Consider the following 25719-nt stretch of genomic DNA (forward strand, 5'->3'; position numbering starts at 1 on the left):
TGCATCACACCATCATGTTACTCTGGGTGCCTCCCTCCTCTCTGCTAGTTCTCGCTCTTCTCCTCCTGTCTCTCTCCTGGAGCCACTCCAATTGGAAAGATGAAGACTTCTTCACCTGGGCTTGCTCAGTCACCTCTCGATTACCACGGGAATCCATCCTTAGCAATTCACTCTTCTCAGGTACTAGCGCCACTGCAACACTGCCAGTCCACACCCACATCTCTGCCCCTCTGCTGCTGAGACCTCACTCATACATTCATTACTGTCAGGTTCTCCTGGCTTGCTCCCCAAATCCTCCCTCGAAATGCTGTAACTCTCTGCAGAGTTTGACCTTGCCTGCACCTCCATCCCATCCTCTCCATGTTACACCAGCTCGCCCTCATTTTCAAAAGTTTCCCCGGATCGGCCCAACCACCTATCTGATGTCCCAAAAACCCCTCCCCAAATCCCAGCCTTTCCTTCAACCCCCCCAAATCCCAGCCTTCCCTTCATCCCCCCCAAATCCCAGCCTTCCCTTCATCCCCCCCAAATCCCAGCCTTCCCTTCAACCCCCCCAAATCCCAGCCTTCCCTTCAACCCCCCCAAATCCCAGCCTTCCCTTCAACCCCCCCCCCCCACAAATCCCAGCCTTCCCTTCATCCCCCAAATCCCAGCCTTCCCTTCATCCCCCCCAAATCCCAGCCTTCCCTTCATCCCCCCCAAATCCCAGCCTTCCCGTCATCCCCCCAAATCCCAGCCTTCCCTTCACCCCCCCCCCAAATCCCAGCCTTCCCTTCAACCCCCCCAAATCCCAGCCTTCCCTTCATCCCCCCCAAATCCCAGCCTTCCCTTCAACCCCCCCAAATCCCAGCCTTCCCTTCATCCCCCCCAAATCCCAGCCTTCCCTTCAACCCCCCCCCCCAAATCCCAGCCTTCCCTTCACCCCCCCCCCCAAATCCAGCCTTCCCTTCACCCTCCCCCCCCCCCAAATCCCAGCCTTCCCTTCACCCTCCCCCCCCCAAATCCCAGCCTTCCCTTCATCCCCCCAAATCCCAGCCTTCCCTTCATCCCCCCCAAATCCCAGCCTTCCCTTCATCCCCCCCAAATCCCAGCCTTCCCTTCACCCCCCCCCCCAAATCCCAGCCTTCCCTTCAACCCCCCCCCCAAATCCCAGCCTTCCCTTCACCCCCCCCCCAAATCCCAGCCTTCCCTTCACCCCCCCCCCCAAATCCCAGCCTTCCCTTCACCCCCCCCCCAAATCCCAGCCTTCCCTTCATCCCGCCCAAATCCCTGCCTTCCCTTCATCCCGCCCAAATCCCTGCCTTCCCTTCAACCCTCCCCAAATCCCAGCCTTCCCTTCATCCCGCCCAAATCCCTGCCTTCCCTTCATCCCCCCCAAATCCCAGCCTTCCCTTCATCCCCCCCAAATCCCAGCCTTCCCTTCATCCCGCCCAAATCCCAGCCTTCCCTTCATCCCGCCCAAATCCCAGCCTTCCCTTCAACAACCCCCCCCAAATCCCAGCCTTCCCTTCATCCCTCCCAAATCCCAGCCTTCCCTTCATCCCCCCCAAATCCCAGCCTTCCCTTCAACCCTCCCCAAATCCCAGCCTTCCCTTCAACACCCCCCCAAATCCCAGCCTTCCCTTCAACCCCCCCCAAATCCCCGCCTTCCCTTCAACCCCCCAAATCCCAGCCGTCCCTTCAACCTCACCCCCCCAAATCCCAGCCGTCCCTTCAACCCCCCCAAATCCCAGTCATCGCTTCCCCCACGAATCCCTGCATTCCATTCACCCACTGAACCCCAAATCCCAGCCTTCCATTCACCCCCCCCCAAATCCCAGCCTTCCCTTCATCCCCCCCAAATCCCAGCCTTCCCTTCATCCCCCCAAATCCCAGCCTTCCCTTCATCCCGCCCAAATCCCAGCCTTCCCTTCATCCCCCCCAAATCCCAGCCTTCCCTTCATCCCCCCAAATCCCAGCCTTCCCTTCATCCCCCCCAAATCCCAGCCTTCCCTTCAACCTCACCCCCCAAATCCCAGCCTTCCCTTCAACCCCCCCAAATCCCAGCCTTCCCTTCATCCCCCCCAAATCCAGCCTTCCCTTCAACCTCACCCCCCCAAATCCCAGCCTTCCCTTCAACCTCACCCCCCCAAATCCAGCCTTCCCTTCAACCTCACCCCCCAAATCCCAGCCTTCCCTTCAACCTCACCCCCCCAAATCCCAGCCTTCCCTTCAACCCCCCCAAATCCAGCCTTCCCTTCAACCCCCCAAATCCCAGCCTTCCCTTCATCCCCCCCAAATCCCAGCCTTCCCTTCAACCTCACCCCCCCAAATCCCAGCCTTCCCTTCAACCTCACCCCCCCAAATCCCAGCCTTCCCTTCAACCTCACCCCCCCAAATCCCAGCCTTCCCTTCATCCCCCCCAAATCCCAGCCTTCCCTTCAACCTCACCCCCCCCAAATCCCAGCCTTCCCTTCAACCCCCCCAAATCCCAGCCTTCCCTTCAACCCCCCCAAATCCCAGCCTTCCCTTCATCCCCCCCAAATCCCAGCCTTCCCTTCATCCCCCCCAAATCCCAGCCTTCCCTTCATCCCCCCAAATCCCAGCCTTCCCTTCATCCCCCCAAATCCCAGCCTTTCATTCATCCCCAAATCCCAGCTTTCCCTTCAACCCCCCAAATCCCAGCCTTCCCTTCAACCCCCCAAATCCAGCCATCCCTTCATCCCCAAATCCCAGCCTTCCCTTCACCCCCTGAACCCCAAATCCCAGCCTTCCCTTCACCCCCCAAATCCCAGCCTTCCCTTCACCCCCTGAACCCCAAATCCCAGCCTTCCCTTCATCCCCCCCAAATCCCAGCCTTCCCTTCAACCCCCCAAATCCCAGCCTTCCCTTCACCCCCCTGAACCCCAAATCCCAGCCTTCCCTTCATCCCCCCAAATCCCAGCCTTCCCTTCATCCCCCCCAAATCCCAGCCTTCCCTTCATCCCCCCCAAATCCCAGCCTTCCCTTCAACCCCCCCAAATCCCAGCCTTCCCTTCAACCCCCCCAAATCCCAGCCTTCCCTTCAACCCCCCAAATCCCAGCCTTCCCTTCATCCCCCCCAAATCCCAGCCTTCCCTTCAACCTCACCCCCCAAATCCCAGCCTTCCCTTCAACCCCCCCAAATCCCAGCCTTCCCTTCATCCCCCCCAAATCCAGCCTTCCCTTCAACCTCACCCCCCAAATCCCAGCCTTCCCTTCAACCCCCCAAATCCCAGCCTTCCCTTCATCCCCCCCAAATCCCAGCCTTCCCTTCATCCCCCCAAATCCCAGCCTTCCCTTCAACCTCACCCCCCCCAAATCCCAGCCTTCCCTTCATCCCCCCCAAATCCCAGCCTTCCCTTCATCCCCCCCAAATCCCAGCCTTCCCTTCAACCTCACCCCCCCAAATCCCAGCCTTCCCTTCAACCCCCCCAAATCCCAGCCTTCCCTTCATCCCCCCCAAATCCAGCCTTCCCTTCAACCTCACCCCCCCAAATCCCAGCCTTCCCTTCAACCCCCCCAAATCCCAGCCTTCCCTTCATCCCCCCAAATCCCAGCCTTCCCTTCAACCTCACCCCCCCAAATCCCAGCCTTCCCTTCATCCCCCCCAAATCCCAGCCTTCCCTTCAACCTCACCCCCCCAAATCCCAGCCTTCCCTTCAACCCCCCCAAATCCCAGCCTTCCCTTCAACCCCCCCAAATCCCAGCCTTCCTTCAACCTCACCCCCCAAATCCCAGCCTTCCCTTCAACCTCACCCCCCCAAATCCCAGCCTTCCTTCAACCTCACCCCCCAAATCCCAGCCTTCCCTTCATCCCCCCAAATCCCAGCCTTCCCTTCAACCTCACCCCCCCAAATCCCAGCCTTCCCTTCAACCCCCCCAAATCCCAGCCTTCCCTTCAACCCCCCCAAATCCCAGCCTTCCCTTCATCCCCCCCAAATCCCAGCCTTCCCTTCAACCCCCCCAAATCCCAGCCTTCCCTTCAACCCCCCCAAATCCCAGCCTTTCATTCATCCCCAATCCCAGCTTTCCCTTCAACCCCCCCAAATCCCAGCCTTCCCTTCAACCGCCCCAAATCCCAGCCATCCCTTCATCCCCAAATCCCAGCCTTCCCTTCAACCCCCCAAATCCAGCCTTCCCTTCACCCCCTGAACCCCAAATCCCAGCCTTCCCTTCACCCCCTGAATCCCAAATCCCAGCCTTTTATTCACCCCCTGAACCCCAAATCCCAGCCTTCCCTTCACCTGCTGAACCCCAAATCCCAGCCTTCCCTTCACCCCTGAATCCCAAATCCCAGCCTTTTATTCACCCCCTGAACCCCAAATCCCAGCCTTCCCTTCACCCCCTGAATCCCAAATCCCAGCCTTTTATTCACCCCCTGAACCCCAAATCCCAGCCTTCCCTTCACCCCCTGAATCCCAAATCCCAGCCTTTTATTCACCCCCTGAACCCCAAATCCCAGCCTTCCATTCACCCCCTGAATCCCAAGTTGGTGGCTGTAACACAGCTCAAGATGCTTTCTCCTGGAACACTCCAAATTTGGGACGACCAAAACGTATAATTGCAATTCAAATATGCACATTACCAACAATGTCTCACTATTTAATGCTGAAATTATTTCCACTGGCTGAGTTCAAAGGGCCTCACTAGCTGAGAGCACTGCCATCGTGTGGTACACTGTGGGATGACATGTACTGCACCGATGTGCTGGACATGGAAAGAACTTGCCTTTACACAGCGCCTCACACTTTTTTTTTTGAAGTGTAGTCACTGTTGTAATGGAGATAACTTGGTAGCTAATTTGCTCACAGCAAACTCCCACAAACAGCAATGTGACAAATGACCAATCTATTTCAGTGATGCCGGTTGAGGAGAACTCCCTTCCTTTTCTTCCGACAAGTGACCGTGGGGCCTTGGTTCAACATCTCAGCCAAAAGACGACACCTCCAACAGTGCAGCACTCCCTCACTACTGCACTGGGAGCGTCGGCCTAGATTATGGGCTCAGGTGCCCGGAGTGGGCCTTGAACCCACAACATTCTGACTGGAGACGACAGTCCTACCCAGGGAGGCTCTGGGCTGACTGTGTGAACCTGAGAGATAGATTGAAGGAGAGAGATTAGGGAGAATGGGTGAGTGAGTTTGAATGGCCTTTCATTATTAAACAGCCTGCTGACACTCACCGGTGTAGCTCCCGTGAAGACTGGTTGCTGGGGTGAGGTTTTGGAGGGAAGCTGTGTTCATGGAACTCATAACCCAGCAACTTCTGGCTCCATCAGGACAGGTGGTGGGGAGAAACGTTGGAGGGGGAAAAAAAGGCATATTTATTCATTTAGAATCATTTTTCAGCTGAGCACATTTATTTGAAATACTCTGTACAATTATTACATCAGTTTGTCCAAAGCACACTCCCTGGGTTTCTAATTTCCTCCCCCGTTTCAGTCCTATAAACCCAATGCTGCATTAGATTGTTAATCGGGGTTTTACTGTTCCGGTCACTCCCCCAGATTCTGTTATCAGCACTCAATCCCTTTCAGACTGAAATCAGACATAGCCTGAGATTGCATGTCTGACGTTGCTCCACCGTGATCATTCTGCATCATGATAAAGACACGCACATGTACACACAGGCACAGATGTGCAGCCGCACACAGTTCAGTTCTCGTTTACTCCTCTCCCCTCGAATTCTCGGGCTGTCCACTGACCTGACACAGAATGGTTCGGCTGGTCAGCAGACACACGAGCCAAGGGTCGACTCAGGGAATCTCTGATGGGAAACCAAGAGTAGAATGAAGATGAATAAAAAATAGGCAGTTTGCAAAGACAAAAAAAAAAATTAACTGACCCTCCCCTTCTCTGTTGAAGGCACTGACTCACTGGGGGCATGGGTCACACAGATAGACTGTCTTCCAGGGCTTAACACTGCAGCCTCTCTGCTCAGTGCCAGACTGATCAGTGCATTTATTCACTGAGCACCCAAGGCCATTCTGTACCAGCTGCCTTTCGGACACAAACACATGTGGGGCTCCTGACGGTCAAATGGGTCTACCAACACACACTGTGTCAGATCCTATTTAAAGGATGGTCACTTGGATAAGCTATCAGAGGGCAGATGGTGTGCGTGGAACCATATTCCAGTGTTTTGGGGGGGGGGGAGGGAGGGCATTGTGAGATATTTATACGGGGAATGTATCTCCTCATCAAGCATGTCGACTCTCTTGGAGAAACACATGGAAGTGGAACGGGAGATACAACAGTTGACACACACCTGGCTCCAAGACGCTCCCCTCTTGCTTCTGACCAAACTCTCTGTTGCTCAAAATCCCATTCCTTTTAGTTCTTCACAAAGTCTGTTCTTCCTCAGTCCCTCAAGCGGCAGCTGCTCCTTCGTAAGAGCCCGAAACTAATTGAGCTTGGCTGCCCTTGGAATCATGGGCACAACCCTTCAACTCCATGATGCTTGGCTACTGGCTATGAAACAGTCGGATAGGCAGCGGTCTGGAGAGCGGCCTGGGAATGATCCAGAAGTGGCTGCGTTTGATAAATGCCACAACAGCTCATGCTTCCCCACAAACGCGCCCCCCACCCCACCATGTTAAAATTCCTCCTCTGCATTTCGGCAACGAGATTCCTTCAGCTCAGTCAGTCTCTGCATGGTGCCGGTCAGATCCCTCATCCCGTGCTGTTTGTTGTTCCTTGTGCGCACGCTGACTGCACTGCTGGATCTTTCCTTCTCGCCGACCACTGTGCCCAATAGAGAGAGAAATTAAAGGATACAGTCACCACATATAAATGCAGCTCAGGCACAGAGCAACAGTGGACTTGCTGCCTCCCCATTCACTCCCATTGTACATAATCCCAATGGACCAAAAACCTAACCTGTGAGTTGATGGGGACAGTGCAGAGAGAGCTTTACTGTGTATCTAACCCTGTGCTGTACCTGCCCTGGGAGTGTTTGATGGGGACAGTGTAGAGGGAGCTTTACTGTGTATCCAACCCCGTTTTTTTTTTTCTGTATCTAACCCGTTTTTTTTTTCTTTTTTTTTTAACCCCGTTTTTTTTTTCTTTTTTTTTCTTTTAAGGTGGCCTTCATACCCCAGGCCCCTTTTATATATTTTATGTCGAGGGGGCCTTTATTCCTCAGGCCCCCTTTATATATTTTTTTATGTCGAGGGGGCCTTTATTCCTCAGGCCCCCTTTATATACACACTTATATTTTTTAAAATAACTTTATTAAAACCAGATAAATAAACAAAAACTCAAATTAAAATGCCATTCTCGGCGTCGACAATGCACTCCAGTCCCTGCGGTGCCCACCGGTCGCGGAAGGCCTCAAGTGTACCGGCGGACACCGCATGCTCCTTTTCCAGGGACACCCGGGCGCGAACGTAACCGCGGAAGAGGGGCAGGCAATCGGGGAGGACGGACCCCCCGACGGCCCGCAACCTGGACCTGTGAATTGCCACCTTGGCCAGGCCCAGGAGCAGACCGACGAGGAGATCCTCCTCCCGGCCCAAGCCCCTCCGCACCGGGTGCCCAAAGATCAGGAGCGTGGGACTGAAGTGCAGCCAGAATTTGAGGAGCAGCCCCTTCAGATACTCAAATAGGGGCTGCAACCTCGCACACTCCGTATAAATGTGGAACACGGACTCGTCCAGGCCGCAGAAAGTACAGCTGGCCTGGGAGTCCGTGAACCTACTTAAAAGCCTATTGCACGGGACTGCTCTGTGCAGCACCCTCCACCCCAGGTCCCCGATGTAAAGGGGGAAGACTCCCGCGTAGAGAGACCTCCATCGGGGTTTCCCCTCGCCGCCAGATGGCAACGCGGACCGCCAGGGCGTGTCCGGCCGGCTGACGAGGGCGAGGAAGTGGAGAGTGTGCAGGAGCAGCCCGTACAGGAAACCCCTCCGCGCCGATTGGAATGGCACGGAGGGCATTTCCGAGAGGCGGCTCGGGTTGTGTGGGACCGGCTCCCGAGGAGGGTTTCGGGGCCTGGGTCCGATGAGCAGTTCCGGGAAACCAGCCGGAGCCGAGACTGGAGGCGGAGGGAGGAGGCTATCTCCCGCTCCGCCAGCACCCACAGGCCCAGCAGATGGGGCAGCATTCTCAGTTATAACTGGGTCGGGTGTCTCCTGGTTGGTGGTGGACTCCGGCTGGGAGGCCCGACCCTCTGGGGCCTCGCCCTCCCCTTCATTCAGGGCACCCGACCCAGTAGCAGTGGCGGAATGGGCGGCGTCCCCAGGCTCCCCCACCACAAGCAGGGCCCCACTTACTCCTTCAGGAGGGGCCTCAAGTACCGGGGCCTTCCCCTCCCCTCCATCCTGAGGAATAGGGAGCTCCTGCCCGGACTTTGCAGCCTTGGTGGTGGCGGTTGGGGAAACCTGACGATCCGAAACAGGAGACAGCTCCCCTCCAACAGATGGGCCCTGCACCTCAGGGCCCTGTGTTATTTCTGTGGAGGGGTGCCTTCTCCCCTTTTTCCCACTGGGGTGCAGAGGCTCAGAGACCTCCATGTCATCAGAGGCCTCCGCCTCCGCACCCTTTTTTTCCTTTTTAGTCACCCTGGGCCTGAGCCCAGCCCTGGGACAGGTGGATTCCATGGGAATGGGCTTTGGGCTGAGCTCAGGCTCGGGTTGAGTCAAAGTGTCCAGGGGACGCGCCTCATGATGTTTCTTTTTTCCCCGCGTCTTCCTTCTGCTCGGACGGACGCTCCCCTCCCCGCCGGAGGCTGTGAAAACCACAGCCTCCGGAACCGACTGAGCGGTGTCTATTGGATGTGTGGGGGGAGTGGGAGGAGGTGCTGTGGAACCACTCTGGGCCGCCGAGGTGGAGCTGGCGGCCGGGAGGTTGGGGCAGTTCTTACGAACATGCCCCACCCCCTTGCAGACGTGGCACCGCACCCCATCTGAGGTCCAGAAGACGCGGTAGGCCGTCCCCTGAAACTTGATATCAAAGTGGCCCTCCAAGACCTCCTCCCACGCCAGCTGCATGAATAGCTGGCGGCGGAAGGAGTACACATGTCGGAGGCTGTGCTCCCTTAGACCGAGCGGGACTGGGGTGATCCCTGACCTCACCTCGCCCAGATGGTGTAGGTGGGGGAGGAGGAACTCATCAGGAATGAAGGGTGGGACGTTCGACAAGGTTACCCGATGTGCAGTGGCCCCCCAGAGGGTCCACTGGCAGGAAAATCCCACCCACTGTGAGCCCCGTACTTAGGGCGAGGGACACAGCCCGCTCGGTCTTCAGGAAGAACACAGCCTTCCCGTACATCTTTGAGGCTGCAACAATGGCCGAGGGGCCGACAACCACGGCCATTGCCTTAACACAAGCCTCAATAGTCATATTAGGATGAGTGTAACTCTTCACCCCATGCTTTGATGTTAAGATTTTAAATGGTGACGGGGCCACAGGAGCAGCTGTCGCAGCTGCTGCAGCATAGGAGGGCCCCGCCACCGGAGAGGACTGAGAAGTCATGGGGTAGAAGAGTTACAGGCACTTTGCTGAGAGAAAAAAAAAGAACAAATACAATAAATCAAAAAAGCAACATTTAAAGGATGTAGCACAGGGTAAGAGGCTGAGGGAGAGGAAGGCCAGGAGGAATCAGTCTTTGTTGGTATTTTGAAGAAGTCTTGTAGCTGGTCTTCCAGTTGGGAGGGTGGGGTGATGTCTTCACCTGGGTCAGCTGTAAGCTGCCAAGGCACATTTCTCTTATCTGAACATCGAAGGAGACAAGAGAAGTCTCTTCACCTGGGCAGCTCCAGCTGTCCCAGGCTTAGTAGTTGGGGTGGGGAGGGAGCTCCCTATCCAAAGATGTTAAACACAGGAGCTCCCTATTGAACAATGCAGCCCCAACCAAGGTCTTCAGGTATCTTCTTTCCCCACCCCCAACAATCAATGAAAAAGACTTCAGGATAAAACAAACTCACAAAAAAGCTTCCAGTTCTCTGCCTTCCTTCCTTTGTTGAAATTTGGAACAAACTTTTGTTTCAGTTTAAATCTCCCTCTTGCAGCAGTCACACAGCCTACAGCCTCCAACCTGTGCACACAGCCACAGTCAGCTGCACCTCGTTGATGCACTCAGGCTCCCAAATCAGACAGCAGCCAATCCCAGTGCTGTACCTGTCCTGGGAGTGTTTGATGGGGACAGTGTCGAGGGAGCTTTACTCTGTACCCAACCGGGTGTTGTACCTGTCCTGGGAGTGTTTGATTGGACAGTGATTCCTGAAATACAAAGTGTTCAATTCCCAACATTACACCCCTCAACCCTGATGAATGTAAAACGGGAAGAGCAATCCGTTGTGCGATACATTACCCAGTATGAAGTTGAACTGCGCTAGCTGTGCATTGCGAATTTTCCTGTTCAATGTGGATCCCGAGTCGAGACAGATATCAGCCATGAACCCAGCCTCCAGGAGCTGCTGGTGCACCTGTGATACACATCACAAACAAGGGTTAATTTAAATCTTTCTTGCTTCCAATCTCCTTTCCCCTTCTATCTTTCCTGAAGAGAGTGATGCGTTCAGGGGTGACTGCCTATCCCTCCCACATTGCCTTTCAAGTGAGTTTCGACAGACATTCCACAATGGGGTGAGGCAGCACCAGAGAGGGATCCAACTAGTTCTGGTCCTTCCTTGACAAGACACAGAATTTACAGTACACAAACAGGCCATTTGACCTAACTGGTCCATGCCAGTGTTTCAGGTCCACACAAGCTTCCTTGCACCCGTTTTCATCACACCCTATCCACATATCTTTCTATTCCTTTCTTCCTCATGTGCTTATCCAGCTTAGATTGATTAGTGACTATCTTATATTACTGGCCCCTAGTTTTGGAATCCCCTGCAATTGGAAGCATTGTACCTCAGGCTTATCAAACCCCTTTGTATCTTTCAAGACCTCTATTTGGTCAGCTCACGTTCTTCTTGGGAAAAGGGCCCCAAGCCTGTTGTCTTTCCTGATAGTTATAACCTCTAAGTTCTGTTACCATTCCAGCAAGTCTTTTTTGCACCTTCTTCAGTGATTCTATATCTTTTTGAAACAGAGGCCAGAAGAGTACAAGGTGCTCCAACAGTGGTTTAACAAAACACGTCTTAACGCTTTGCCTCCCAATCTTACCCGTCGAGCATAGTCTTCAGTGCTGCTTCCAAGGGGAATTACCATGACCTGAGAGGGCGAGAGCCAGAATGGCCTAGAAACAGAGAGAGAAACATAAAGGAAGGCCTGACCTATCCCAACTGGGATCTCCATTAATATTTCAAATTGTCACAGCAGCCTGGACTCAAAGCAAAACCAAGTCACAGAGGAGAAAGGAATATAACGAGTACCTGATTGGAGAGAAATCTTGGGACTTCTTATGTTCGGGCTCGGTTTGAACAGGAACCCAGCACTTTATTCAAGATTTACATTTTTGTTTTTTAAACTGCATATAGACTTATTTACCATTTCCCTGCACAGTTCTCTGCTAGGATCGCGATCATCCGCTCCACTGATCCCAGGATGGCACGATGAATCATCACTGGTCTCGCTGTGTCGCTACCGTCTTTGCTGCAAGGGAAGTCAAGTTTTCAATTCAAAGCACCAACTCCTGGTTGGGATTCAGTTCCCACAGAGACCCTCCAACCACTGTCCCCGTGTGTACCAGGACAGAAACAACACAACTGCCAGCCAGAAAACAAAGACTTGCATTTCTGCAGTGCCTTCCTCTACCTCAGGACATCCCAAAGTGCTTTAAACCCAATGAAGATTTTTTTTTTTTGACGTGTTGCTCCTGTTATAATGCAGGAAATGTGGCAGCCAATCGTGCACAGCAAGCTCCCACAAACAGCTATGTGATTATGACCAGATATTCTGTTTAGTTAGCCGAAGCAGAAATATTGGCCCAGTGGCTGTGGAATATTTCACGTCCCCGAGAGGGCCTCAGTTTAAACGTCCCATCCAAATGACCGCACCTCTGACAGTGCAGCGCTCCCTCAGTACTGCACTGGGAGTGTCGGCCTGCCTGAATTTTGTGCTCCTGTCTCTCAAGTAGGGACCTGAACCCACAACCTTCGGACTCCAAGATGAGAGCGCGACACACCGAGACACAGCTGACGCCTAGCCGGGCACTGGCAGGGCGGACAAGCCCAAACATCCACCCGTGTGCTTTCCAGTTATGCTCATGATCAGGATCAGGTTGGTTTATCCGCTCTATTTCCCTGGGATGCTGAGCTTCTGATCAGTACCCTGGTTGAGATCAGCTAACTCTGCAAAGACTAGGCTCAGGACTTGGGCCCATCAGCTACTCCTGATCTCTACCCAGGGAATACACACCCCCTACCAGAAAGTGCAAGTGTGTGGAAATTGAGGTGCATTATTACAAAGTACAGCAAAGAAACAGGCCATTCAGCCCAACTGGCCCATGCCTTTTTCCATCTCACCCTATCAACATATCCTTTCTCCCTCATCTGTTTATCCAGCTTCCCCATTAAATGTATCTCTGCTATTCACCTTAACCACTCTCTGTGGTAGCAAGTTCCATATTCACACCACTCTCTGGGTAAAGAAGTTTCTCCTGAATTCTTGATTCATTAGTGACTGTCTTATATTTATGGCCCGCAGCTCCTGTCTCAGCCACAAGTGGAAACATATTCATTATATTTACCCTATCAAATCCCTTTCAGAATTGTAAAGGGCTCAATCAGGTCAGCCCTCAGTCTTCCCAACCTCCTAAATTTTTCTTGATAGAATAACCCCTCAATTCTATTAGGATTCCAGTAACTCTTTTTCCACCTACTTCAATGTCTCGATACCCTCTTTGTAACTTGGGAGACCTGAACTGTGCGCAGCACCCCAAGGTGAATAGCTTGCCAATACCCACAAAAAATTATCTCTTGGTAGCAGCTGACACATATGGAACAGTACGCCAGAAAGATTCAGCGTCGGAGAGCAGGGAGGGGTATTGTCGGAAAATACTTGTTACACAGAGTTTTGACTTGCTGTCCGGCTCTCTCATTGCAGGACAATAATTTACCCCCTGCCCCTTTAAAGGGATGGGCGATCCTTTTGACCTTGTGCCCACACCCATACTCACCCAACGTAGCTCAGGTTGAATCTGATTGGTAACTGGAAGTCTAGCTGGATAGTTGCACACTGATGGTTCCGTCCAATCGCATCCTTAATCTGGATGTCAATCTGTAATAAGATTTGACAGCGTCAAACAGCAATGTCAAAACGGAGATTGATATGATTTTTGTTAGCTAAGGCTTTAAGGGTTACGGAACCAAGATGGAACTAAGATATAGACCTGCCATGTCCTAATTGAATGGCGGGATAAGCTCGAGGAGCTAAATGGCCTTCTCCTGCTCCTATGTAAATGGGTTCGAGAGGAAAATAGCTGCTGGGGCTCCTGCTCCAGATCGCCAGTCAGTAACCCCCACTTGTGGGTGGGGTCATCAGGCTGAGACAGGGGTCAGGGTCAACTCTCTGTCTTCTCTTTTCTGGAGGTAAGAGCCCCAGTTTGTTAGGCCTTTCCTAACAGTTATAACCTCTCAGTTCTGGTACCATCCTTGTGAATCTGTGTTTTGCAGCTACTCCAGCGCCTCCCTGCCCTCTTTGAATAAGTCTGTCTCAGCAGGTCCTGAATGGCCAGATTATGGAGCGTCCACACTGACCTTGGGACCATAGAATGCCCCATCTCCTGGGTTCAGCTCCCAAGGCTGGCCGAACTCCACCAAGCTGTTTTCCAGTTGCTGTGGAGAGAAGAGACACCATGTCAACAGGAAAGTCATCACCCTCGCCTAAAAACACCCAGAAATACCATTCTTGACGCCTGAACTTAACTACACTGGGGTATTGTGACGGCAAGAGCCCGTGTGGTACTGTCTTGCAGTAGAGAGTGTGTCAGCAATACTGAGTGACTGGGACCACTCACATCGATTGGGGCAGAGAACAGCTTTAAACACTGCTTCCGGAAATCGAAAATAGAAAACATGAACTGGTGGAAATATGCAGCGGAGTGGAAATCCATAACAGGTAGCAGTAGCCGCCTGTTATAGGCTGGCCCCCGATATTCGACTCAGCAGACAGTGACACAACCGGATATCAGTAGGGCAAATAATGGGCGGCAGATGCAATACCACCTGTTTGCGGTACATTCTAAGACTAATTTCTATAACAGTGGGCGGGTGAGGAAATAACCAAACAGCGGCTGTTTCGGTTAAGGAGCCGACTCCAGATGTCAGCTGTGGCTCGGTGAGCAACATGCCCTCCTGCCTCCGATTCAGAAGGTCCTGGAGTTTGAGTCCCACTCCAAACACATGGAGCCAAGAATCCAGACTGACGCCTCCAATGCTGTACCGAGGGAGCGCCGCACCGCCAGAGGCGCAGCGCAGAGGGAGGGCTGCACCGCCAGAGGGGCCGTCTTCTGGATGAGACATTAAACCTGCCCTCTCAGATGGGCGTAGAGGCAATGGCGTAGTGGTAATGTCACTGGACTAGTGATCCAGAACCCAGGCTAATGTTCTGGGGACATGGGTTCGAATCCCACCACGGCAGATGGTGAAATTTGAATTCAATTAATAAATCTGGAATTAAAAAGCTAGTCCAATGAGGAGCACGAAACCATTGTCGATTGTTGTAAAAACCCATCTGGTTCACTAATGTCCGTTTGGGAAGGAAATCTGCTGTGTTTACCTGGTCTGGCCTACATGTGATTCCAAACCCACAGCAATGTGATTGACTCTTAAAATGCCCTCTGAAATGGCCGAGCAGGCCACTCAGTACAAGGGCAAGTAGGGATGCGCAACAAATGCTGGCCCAGCCAGCGGCACCCACATCCCACAAACGAATAAAATAAAAATCCTACAGCCACTGCTTTGAATATGAGAAGGGGAGTTCTCCCCAGTGTCCGTGCCCCAAGATTTGCCCTTCAATCAACATTGCTTAAAAAAAGTCATCAGTTAATTGGTGCCTGTGGGATCTTGCTGTGTGCAAATTGGCTACCGCGTTTCCTACATTACAACAGTGACTACACTTCAAGGAAGTGCTTCTTTGGCTGCAAAGTGCTTTGGGACCTCCTCGGCTTACGAAAAGCATTACAGAAACGCAAGCTCTTTCTTTTTTCTCCCCAGTTAAAACTCTAACAAGGGGTGTCCACCAAAACTTTAACTTCTCTTTTCAGGTGCCGACAGACCCAAGGTACATTATGGGTGCATGAAAACGTTCCTGCCCGCTACCTTTTCCGCCTGGTCCCAGACCTCTACGTCCCCCAGGAATTTCTCCGGTCGAGTAGAGAGGAAGAGCTTGAAGCTGAAGCCGAAGACCTGGTACACCGCCTGGAGGAAGTCAAGGCAACCTTTAATCTCATCTTCAATCTGTGGAGGAGCAGGCAAAGGGAGCAGGAAAGTGCAGTTATGACGTGTGAGGGTAAAGGAGGGGACGCAGCACTTCAAACTATGCTGCATTATAATGCAGCATCCTCCAGTCTGTTAGACTGTATGGGAGAATCACAGCACAGCACAGGGGGTATCCACTGGGCCCACTGAGTCTGTGCCCACTCTTTCGAAGAGCACGCCAGTCAGTCCCAATCCCCCGCTCTTTCCCCATATCCCTGCAATTTTTCCCTCCTTCGAGGATTTACCCAATTCCTTTTTGAAAGCTGCTATTGAATCGGCATCCAGCACCCCATCAGGCAGCACATGCCAAATTCTAACCGCTCGCTGCATAGAAGCTTTTTCTCAGGTCGTCTGATTCTTTTCCGATCACCTTAGATCCGAGCCCTCTGCTTATTGACCGTTCAGGCCTTGGAAACAGTTTCTCTTCATTTACTTTATCTAAACCCTTCACCTCTATCAAATCTCTTCTTCACGTCGATGATCAAAGCAGATAACTGATCAAGGCTCAATCACCGTACTTCACAATCAATCACTGGATAAACTCTGGGCTTCAAAATTAAAATGCAATCATATCATTCAGGCTAAAACTATCAATCCAATTTATTTACAAGGAAGATGATTAAAAAGCAGAAGGTAGCAAGGAACCTGCAGTACAAATAATGAGAGAACCATACAGATCGAATCAGTCCACAAGACTCTGAACTTAGGCTGACTAGTAATGGCCTTGACACTACAAGAAAACATACCAGCTATAAGTGTTAAATGCAAGACATTTACAGACTATAAGGTGCATGCAGTTGTAGCTAGTCTACCTTGGGCAGGCATTACAACTAAACCCAATGCCGTCCTCACCAGCCTGCATTGCACTCGACAGTGGCCAAAGTGGGCATTTCCCCCCTTCCTCGCCCAGGGAATTGCAGCCCACGAATTGCTAGCTTGGGTTATCGAATTTAGTGGCACTCGTGCTTCATTTTACGACAGGCAGGTTGACGATTGGGACTCCCCCAAGGGCTTGATTAAGTGGTGAGATTACTTGGACCGTGGTTGTACTCCTTGCAACATAGCAAGTTAAGGGGTGTTTTGAGTGAGGTATTTTAGGATTAGGAAAGAAATTACAAAGTATTTACAGCACAGAAACAGGCCATTCGGCCCATCTGCTCCGTGCTGGTGTTTCTGCTCCACACGAGCCTCCTCCCACCTCCTCTTCATCTCACCCTATCTGCATATTGTTCTATTCCTTTCTCCCTCATGTGTTTATCTGGCTTTCCCTTAAGTGGACTTAGGCTATTCGCCTCAACTAAACTGAGAAGGTACATACCAACATACGAATTAGGAGCAGGAGTCGGCCACTCAGCCCCTCGAGCTTCCTCCACCATTCAATAAGATCATGGCTGATCTGATTGTAATCTCAACTCCACATTCCTGCCGACCCCCGATAATCTTCCACCCCCTTGCTGGTCAAGAATCTATCTACCTCTGCCTTAAAAATATTCAAAGACTCTGCTTCCACTGCCTTTTGAGGAAGAGAATTCCAAAGACTCACGACCCTCAGAGAAAAAAAATTCTCATCTCTGTCTTAAATAGGCGACCCCTTATCAATAAACAGTGACCCCCTAGTTCTAGATTCTCCCACAAGGGGAAACATCCTTTCCACATCCACCCTGTCAAGACCCCTGAGAATCTTACATGTTTCAATCAAGTCGCTTCTTACTCTTCTAAACTCCAGTGGATACAAGCCTAGTCTGTCCAACCTTTCCTCATAAGACAACATCCCTCCCCACCCACCCCCCAACCACCAGGTATTAGTCTAGTAAACCTTCTCTGAACTGCTTCCAACGCATTTACATCCTTCCTTAAATAAGGAGACCAGTACTGTACACAGTACTCCAGATGTGGTCTCACCAATGCCCTGTATAACTGAGCATAACCTCCCTATTTTTGTATTCAATTCCCACACAATAAATGATACTATTTTATTAACTTTCCTAATTACGTGCTGTACCTGCACACAAACCTTTTGCGAGTCATGCACTAGGACACCCAGATCCCTCTGCATCTCAGAGCTCTGCAGTCTCTCACTAAATATTATGTTTAGTAAATAATTTTAAATCTGAGATCAACAGAATTTTGCTAGTCAAGGGTATTTAGGGAGATGGAGCCAAGATGGGTGGACGGAGTTGGAATACAGATCAGCCATAATCTCACTGAATGGCAGAACAGACTGGAGGGGCTGAATGGGCACCCTCCTGTTCCTATGTTGTCCTCCCCGCGCCCCTTCTTTGCTTTCCCGAATTCCCGAGCTCAAAGGGCCCACTTGCGAAGACCCCTCTGCTCACCTGCTCCAAGGTGCAGAAGATATGAGCGTCGTCCTGTTGGAAGCGACGCACTCGCACCAGACCAGACAGAGCACCCGAAAACTCGTTCCTGTGCAGGACCCCAAAATCGGCCAGTCGGAGAGGAAGCTCGCGCCAGGATCGGGGTCGATGGTCGTACATCAGACTGCAAACGAGCAACAGAGATATATGTTACATCTGCAACAGCTTGCGTTTATATAGTGCCTTTAACGCCCAAAGGGGCTTCACAGGAGCAAAAATCAGACAAAATTCCACACTGAGCCACAGAGGAGATATTAGGACAGGTGCCCAAAGCTCAAAGAGATAGGCTTGAAAGAAGCATCTTAAAGGAGGAGAGAGAGGGGCGGAGAAGCTTTGGCATGGAATTCCAGAGCTTATGACCCAACCAGATGAAGGCACGGATGCCAAAGGTGGGCTGATGGAAATCGTGGGATGCACAAGAGGCCAGAATTGGAGGAGCACAGAGATCTGACGGTTGTAGGGGTGAAGGAGGTTGCAGAGATGGGGGGGAATGCCATGGAGTGGATTTGAAGACGAGGATGAGAAATTTTAAAACATGGAACCTTTAGTGGACTGGTGCCTCAGTTTAGAAAGGTGTTTGGGGTCCTCGTTTGTCCTCCTCCCCTTACCCCCTCCAATTTTCTTCCCTTCTAACTCTCACTGGCTTGCAGGCTGCCTGCCCTACAAGTACTGTAGCCAAGTAGGGCGGCATAGTGGCGCAGTGGTTAGCACCGCAGCCTCACAGCTCCAGCGACCCGGGTTCAATTCTGGGTACTGCCTGTGTGCAGTTTGCAAGTTCTCCCTGTGTCGGTGTGGGTTTCCTCTGGGTGCTCCGGTTTCCTCCCACAAGCCAAAAGACTTGCAGGTTAATAGGTAAATTGGCCATTATAAATTGCTCCTTGTGTAGGTAGGTGGTAGGCAAATATAGGGACAGGTTGGGATGTGGTAGGAATGTAGGATTAGTATAAAATGGGTGGTTGATGGTCGGCACGGACTCGGTGGGCCAAAGGGCCTGTTTCAGTGCTGTATCTCTAAACTAAACTAAACATTCATGCACAAACCAAAAGTATACACGTTCTTTGAGTGGTCTTGGAGACATGTGACAAGTTGCTACAGAAGGGAACAAAGAACTTGCATTTCTATGGCACCTTTCACAAGCTCAAAGCGTCCTGCAGCCATTGAAGTATTTTTGGAGTTAGTCACTCTCACAACACAAGGGAAGGTGGCAACCAATTTGCGCACAGCAAGCTCTCAATGATAATGTCCAGATAATCCTTTTTTAGTAATGCTGGTTGAAGGATAAACATTGGCAGGACACCAGCAGGAACTGCCCAGCTCTTCTTTGAAATAGTGGCCATGGGGTCTTTTACATCCGACAATGCGGCCCTCCCCCACTAGTGACCCTCCCACAGCACGGGAGTGACAGCCTGGATTTTGAGTGCACATTGCCTATTGTAGCAGATGCCCCGGTTATCGCAAAGATACTCACCAGTGCCCAGGGCAGTTCATGGGTTTCAGAGAGTGGGTCTCGTTCTCCAGCTGAAAGGAGAACATGTTGTCGCTGTAATGATCCCAATGGCCCGACTGTTCCCACAGCTTGTTGTTAAACACATTGGGGGTTACCACTTCCATGAAACCACGCTTCCGATACTCACTCTGAAACAGCAGCAGGTTCAAGCGGTCAGATCCCGCAGGCAAAGATTTTTTTTTTTACATGATGCAACCTGCAGACTCTCATTCGGGTACCATTCAATTAGTTCATCCACATTGTGACACCTGAACCCAGGTGGCTATTCTTGCAATGAGCGAGGACAGGGGGCATCACAGTCTGATCCTGTGCCCACCACCACAGTACATAGCTCCAAATCTTCTAAACTGTCCTCATCAAACACTCTCAGCACAGGTACAGCACAGGGTTAGATACAGAGTAAAGCTCCCTCTACACTGTCCCCATCAAACACTCCCAGGACAGGTACAGCACTGGGGTTAGATACAGAGTAAAGCTCCCTCTACACTGTCCCCATCAAACACTCCCGGGACAGGGACAGCACAGGGGTTAGATACAGAGTAAAGCTCCCTCTACACTGTCCCCATCAAACACTCCCAGGACAGGTACAGCACGGGGGTTAGATACAGAGTAAAGCTCCCTCTACACTGTCCCCATCAAACACTCCCAGGACAGGTACAGCACGGGGGTTAGATACAAAGTAAAGCTCCCTTTACACAGTGCAATTCTGGCGGGGAAAGAGAATGTGGGAGATATCCAGAAGGTTGTTGGAGTCTGTTAATTCATCTAATAAAGGGCAGACTTTTGCGAACAGTGCACCTGCCTTTACTTTCACAGCACTGCTTGTTCTCGTAACACACACATTACCTTGATGAAGTCAACGAGAGTGTTGTAGATGTAGGCTCCCTTTGGCAGAAAGAAACAGCTCCCAGGACTCAGCTCATGGAAGAAAAAGAGCTCCTGCTCCTGTCAGAGAAACAACAGACTCGGCAATAAATTGAGAACATTATAGACCACCCAGTGTGCCCTCATGTGCCACATTCCCTCACATTACCCTGTTGTAAGATTATTAACACGGAGCCTTTTGTAATATAGTGAGATAGGATAACTTAGAAATAGGGCACGATATAAACTGAGACCCAGGTAGAAGGATCATGGGAAATGATGTCTGGTTTTAAAACATTGACAGCACCTAAAAGCGAAGTCATAGAGAGATACAGCACTGAAACAGGCCCTTCGGCCCACAGTGTCTGTGCCGACCAACAACCACCCATTTATACTAATCCTACATTAATCCCATATTCCCTACCACATCCTCACCATTCTCCTACCATCTACCTGCACTCGGGGCAATTTACAATGGCCAATTTACCTATCAACCTGCAAATCTTTGGCTGCGGGAAGAAACCGGAGCACCCGGCAGAAACCCACACGGTCACAGGGAGAACTTGCAAACTCCGCACAGGCTGTACTCAAAACTGAACCCGGGTCGCTGGAGCTGTGAGGCTGCGGTGCTAACTACTGCGCTACTGTGCCACCCCTTGTAGAAACTTCACATTGGCTGTGTAAGCTAAAACAGCAGATGTGTGGGAGTCTCTCTGGGCGGCACAGTGGCGCAGTGGTTAGCACCGTAGCCTCACAGCTCCAGCGACCCGGGTTCAGTTTTGAGTACAAAAGTGCAATATATAAATACACTGACCCCACACCCCCTCACATTACCCTGTATAATACACACTGACCCCACACCCCCTCACATTACCCTGTATAATACACACTGACCCCACACCCCCTCACATTACCCTGTATAATACACACTGACCCCACACCCCCTCACATTACCCTGTATAATACACACTGACCCCACACCCCCTCACATTACCCTGTATAATACACACTGACCCCACACCCCCTCACATTACCATGTATAATACACACTGACCCCACACCCCCTCACATTACCCTGTATAATACACACTGACCCCACACCCCCTCACATTACCATGTACAATACACACTGACCCCACACCCCCTCACATTACCCTGTATAATACACACTGACCCCACACCCCCTCACATTACCCTGTATAATACACACTGACCCCACACCCCCTCACATTACCCTGTATAATACACACTGACCCCACACCCCCTCACATTACCCTGTATAATACACACTGACCCCACACCCCCTCACATTACCCTGTATAATACACACTGACCCCACACCCCCTCACATTACCATGTATAATACACACTGACCCCACACCCCCTCACATTACCATGTATAATACACACTGACCCCACACCCCCTCACATTACCCTGTATAATACACACTGACCCCACACCCCCTCACATTACCCTGTATAATACACACTGACCCCACACCCCCTCACATTACCCTGTATAATACACACTGACCCCACACCCCCTCACATTACCCTGCATAATACACACTGACCCCACACCCCCTCACATTACCCTGCATAATACACACTGACCTCACACCCCCTCACATTACCCTGCATAATACACACTGACCCCACACCCCCTCACATTACCCTGCATAATACACACTGACCCCACACCCCCTCACATTACCCTGCATAATACACACTGACCCCACACCCCCTCACATTACCCTGCATAATACACACTGACCCCACACCCCCTCACATTACCCTGTATAATACACACTGACCCCACACCCCCTCACATTACCCTGTATAATACACACTGACCCCACACCCCCTCACATTACCCTGTATAATACACACTGACCCCACACCCCCTCACATTACCATGTATAATACACACTGACCCCACACCCCCTCACATTACCCTGTATAATACACAATGACCCCACACCCCCTCACATTACCATTTATAATACACACTGACCCCACACCCCCTCACATTACCCTGTATAATACACACTGACCCCACACGCCCTCACATTACCATTTATAATACACACTGACCCCACACCCCCTCACATTACCCTGTATAATACACACTGACCCCACACCCCCTCACATTACCATTTATAATACACACTGACCCCACACCCCCTCACATTACCCTGTATAATACACACTGACCCCACACCCCCTCACATTACCATGTATAATACACACTGATCCCACACCCCCTCACATTACCATGTATAATACACACTGACCCCACACCCCCTCACATTACCCTGTATAATACACACTGACCCCACACCCCCTCACATTACCCTGTATAATACACACTGACCCCACACCCCCTCACATTACCATTTATAATACACACTGATCCCACACCCCCTCACATTACCCTGTATAATACACACTGACCCCACACCCCCTCACACTACCCTGTATAATACACACTGACCCCACACCCCCTCACATTACCATGTATAATACACACTGACCCCACACCCCCTCACATTACCCTGCATAATACACACTGACCCCACACCCCCTCACATTACCCTGTATAATACACACTGACCCCACACCCCCTCACATTACCCTGTATAATACACACTGACCCCACACCCCCTCACATTACCCTGTATAATACACACTGACCCCACACCCCCTCACATTACCCTGTATAATACACACTGACCCCACACCCCCTCACATTACCCTGTATAATACACACTGACCCCACACCCCCTCACATTACCCTGTATAATACACACTGACCCCACACCCCCTCACATTACCCTGTATAATACACACTGACCCCACACCCCCTCACATTACCCTGTATAATACACACTGACCCCACACCCCCTCACATTACCCTGTATAATACACACTGACCCCACACCCCCTCACATTACCCTGTATAATACACACTGACCCCACACCCCCTCACATTACCCTGTATAATACACACTGACCCCACACCCCCTCACATTACCCTGTATAATGCACACTGACCCCACACCCCCTCACATTACCCTGTATAATACACACTGACCCCACACCCCCTCACATTACCTTGTATAATACACACTGACCCCACACCCCCTCACATTACCCTGTATAATACACACTGACCCCACACCCCCTCACATTACCCTGTATAATACACACTGACCCCACACCCCCTCACATTACCCTGTATAATACACACTGACCCCACACCCCCTCACATTACCCTGTATAATACACACTGACCCCACACCACCTCACATTACCCTGTATAATACACACTGACCCCACACCCCCTCACATTACCCTGTATAATACACACTGACCCCACACCCCCTCACATTACCATGTATAATACACACTGACCCCACACCCCCTCACATTACCCTGTATAATACACACTGACCCCACACCCCCTCACATTACCCTGTATAATACACACTGACCCCACACACCCTCACATTACCATGTATAATACACACTGACCCCACACCCCCTCACATTACCCTGTATAATACACACTGACCCCACACCCCCTCACATTACCCTGTATAATACACACTGACCCCACACCCATACACATTACCCTGTATAATACACACAGACCCCACACCCCCTCACATTACCATGTATAATACACACTGACCCCACACCCCCTCACATTACCCTGTATAATACACACTGACCCCACACCCCCTCACATTACCCTGTATAATACACACTGACCCCACACCCCCTCACATTACCCTGCATAATACACACTGACCCCACACCCCCTCACATTACCCTGTATAATACACACTGACCCCACACCCATACACATTACCCTGTATAATACACACAGACCCCACACCCCCTCACATTACCATGTATAATACACACTGACCCCACACCCCCTCACATTACCCTGTATAATACACACTGACCCCACACCCCCTCACATTACCCTGTATAATACACACTGACCCCACACCCCCTCACATTACCCTGTATAATACACACTGACCCCACACCCCCTCACATTACCCTGTATAATACACACTGACCCCACACCCCCTCACATTACCCTGTATAATACACACTGACCCCACACCCCCTCACATTACCCTGTATAATACACACTGACCCCACACCCCCTCACATTACCCTGTATAATACACACTGACCCCACACCCCCTCACATTACCATGTATAATACACACTGACCCCACACCCCCTCACATTACCCTGTATAATACACACTGACCCCACACCCCCTCACATTACCATGTATAATACACACTGACCCCACACCCCCTCACATTACCCTGCATAATACACACTGACCCCACACCCCCTCACATTACCCTGCATAATACACACTGACCCCACACCCCCTCACATTACCCTGTATAATACACACTGACCCCACACCCCCTCACATTACCCTGTATAATACACACTGACCCCACACCCCCTCACATTACCCTGTATAATACACACTGACCCCACACCCCCTCACATTACCATGTATAATACACACTGACCCCACACCCCCTCACATTACCCTGTATAATACACAATGACCCCACACCCCCTCACATTACCATTTATAATACACACTGACCCCACACCCCCTCACATTACCCTGTATAATACACACTGACCCCACACGCCCTCACATTACCATTTATAATACACACTGACCCCACACCCCCTCACATTACCCTGTATAATACACACTGACCCCACACCCCCTCACATTACCATTTATAATACACACTGACCCCACACCCCCTCACATTACCCTGTATAATACACACTGACCCCACACCCCCTCACATTACCATGTATAATACACACTGATCCCACACCCCCTCACATTACCATGTATAATACACACTGACCCCACACCCCCTCACATTACCCTGTATAATACACACTGACCCCACACCCCCTCACATTACCCTGCATAATACACACTGACCCCACACCCCCTCACATTACCCTGTATAATACACACTGACCCCACACCCCCTCACATTACCCTGTATAATACACACTGACCCCACACCCCCTCACATTACCCTGTATAATACACACTGACCCCACACCCCCTCACATTACCCTGTATAATACACACTGACCCCACACCCCCTCACATTACCATTTATAATACACACTGATCCCACACCCCCTCACATTACCCTGTATAATACACACTGACCCCACACCCCCTCACACTACCCTGTATAATACACACTGACCCCACACCCCCTCACATTACCATGTATAATACACACTGACCCCACACCCCCTCACATTACCCTGCATAATACACACTGACCCCACACCCCCTCACATTACCCTGTATAATACACACTGACCCCACACCCCCTCACATTACCCTGTATAATACACACTGACCCCACACCCCCTCACATTACCCTGTATAATACACACTGACCCCACACCCCCTCACATTACCCTGTATAATACACACTGACCCCACACCCCCTCACATTACCCTGTATAATACACACTGACCCCACACCCCCTCACATTACCATGTATAA

The 25719-nt window shown here is 51.2% G+C and overlaps 1 protein-coding gene across 5 annotated transcripts in view; it reads right to left on the reverse strand.

Moving 5' to 3' along the window:
• Window positions 1-5337: 5337 nt before the first annotated feature.
• The window catches only part of LOC137356941 (threonine--tRNA ligase 1, cytoplasmic-like), a 41921-nt gene continuing 21539 nt past the window's right edge, over window positions 5338-25719 (reverse strand). For 4 of the 5 annotated variants that reach the window (XM_068022818.1, XM_068022817.1, XM_068022816.1 and 1 more), the window contains 10 exons: window positions 20099-20197; window positions 19214-19380; window positions 17707-17869; window positions 15212-15349; window positions 13649-13726; window positions 13069-13169; window positions 11439-11543; window positions 11115-11187; window positions 10312-10426; window positions 5338-6743 (listed from right to left, as the gene is read on the reverse strand). In XM_068022818.1, coding sequence (XP_067878919.1) covers window positions 6595-6743; window positions 10312-10426; window positions 11115-11187; window positions 11439-11543; window positions 13069-13169; window positions 13649-13726; window positions 15212-15349; window positions 17707-17869; window positions 19214-19380; window positions 20099-20197 — 1188 coding nt within the window. In that variant the 3' untranslated portion in view covers window positions 5338-6594. The remainder of the gene's footprint in view (window positions 6744-10311; window positions 10427-11114; window positions 11188-11438; window positions 11544-13068; window positions 13170-13648; window positions 13727-15211; window positions 15350-17706; window positions 17870-19213; window positions 19381-20098; window positions 20198-25719) is intronic. The other variant, XM_068022815.1, reaches the window with a different exon arrangement.

The sequence above is a fragment of the Heterodontus francisci genome, chromosome 46 (assembly GCF_036365525.1).
Source record: "Heterodontus francisci isolate sHetFra1 chromosome 46, sHetFra1.hap1, whole genome shotgun sequence".
Taxonomy (NCBI): domain Eukaryota; kingdom Metazoa; phylum Chordata; class Chondrichthyes; order Heterodontiformes; family Heterodontidae; genus Heterodontus; species Heterodontus francisci.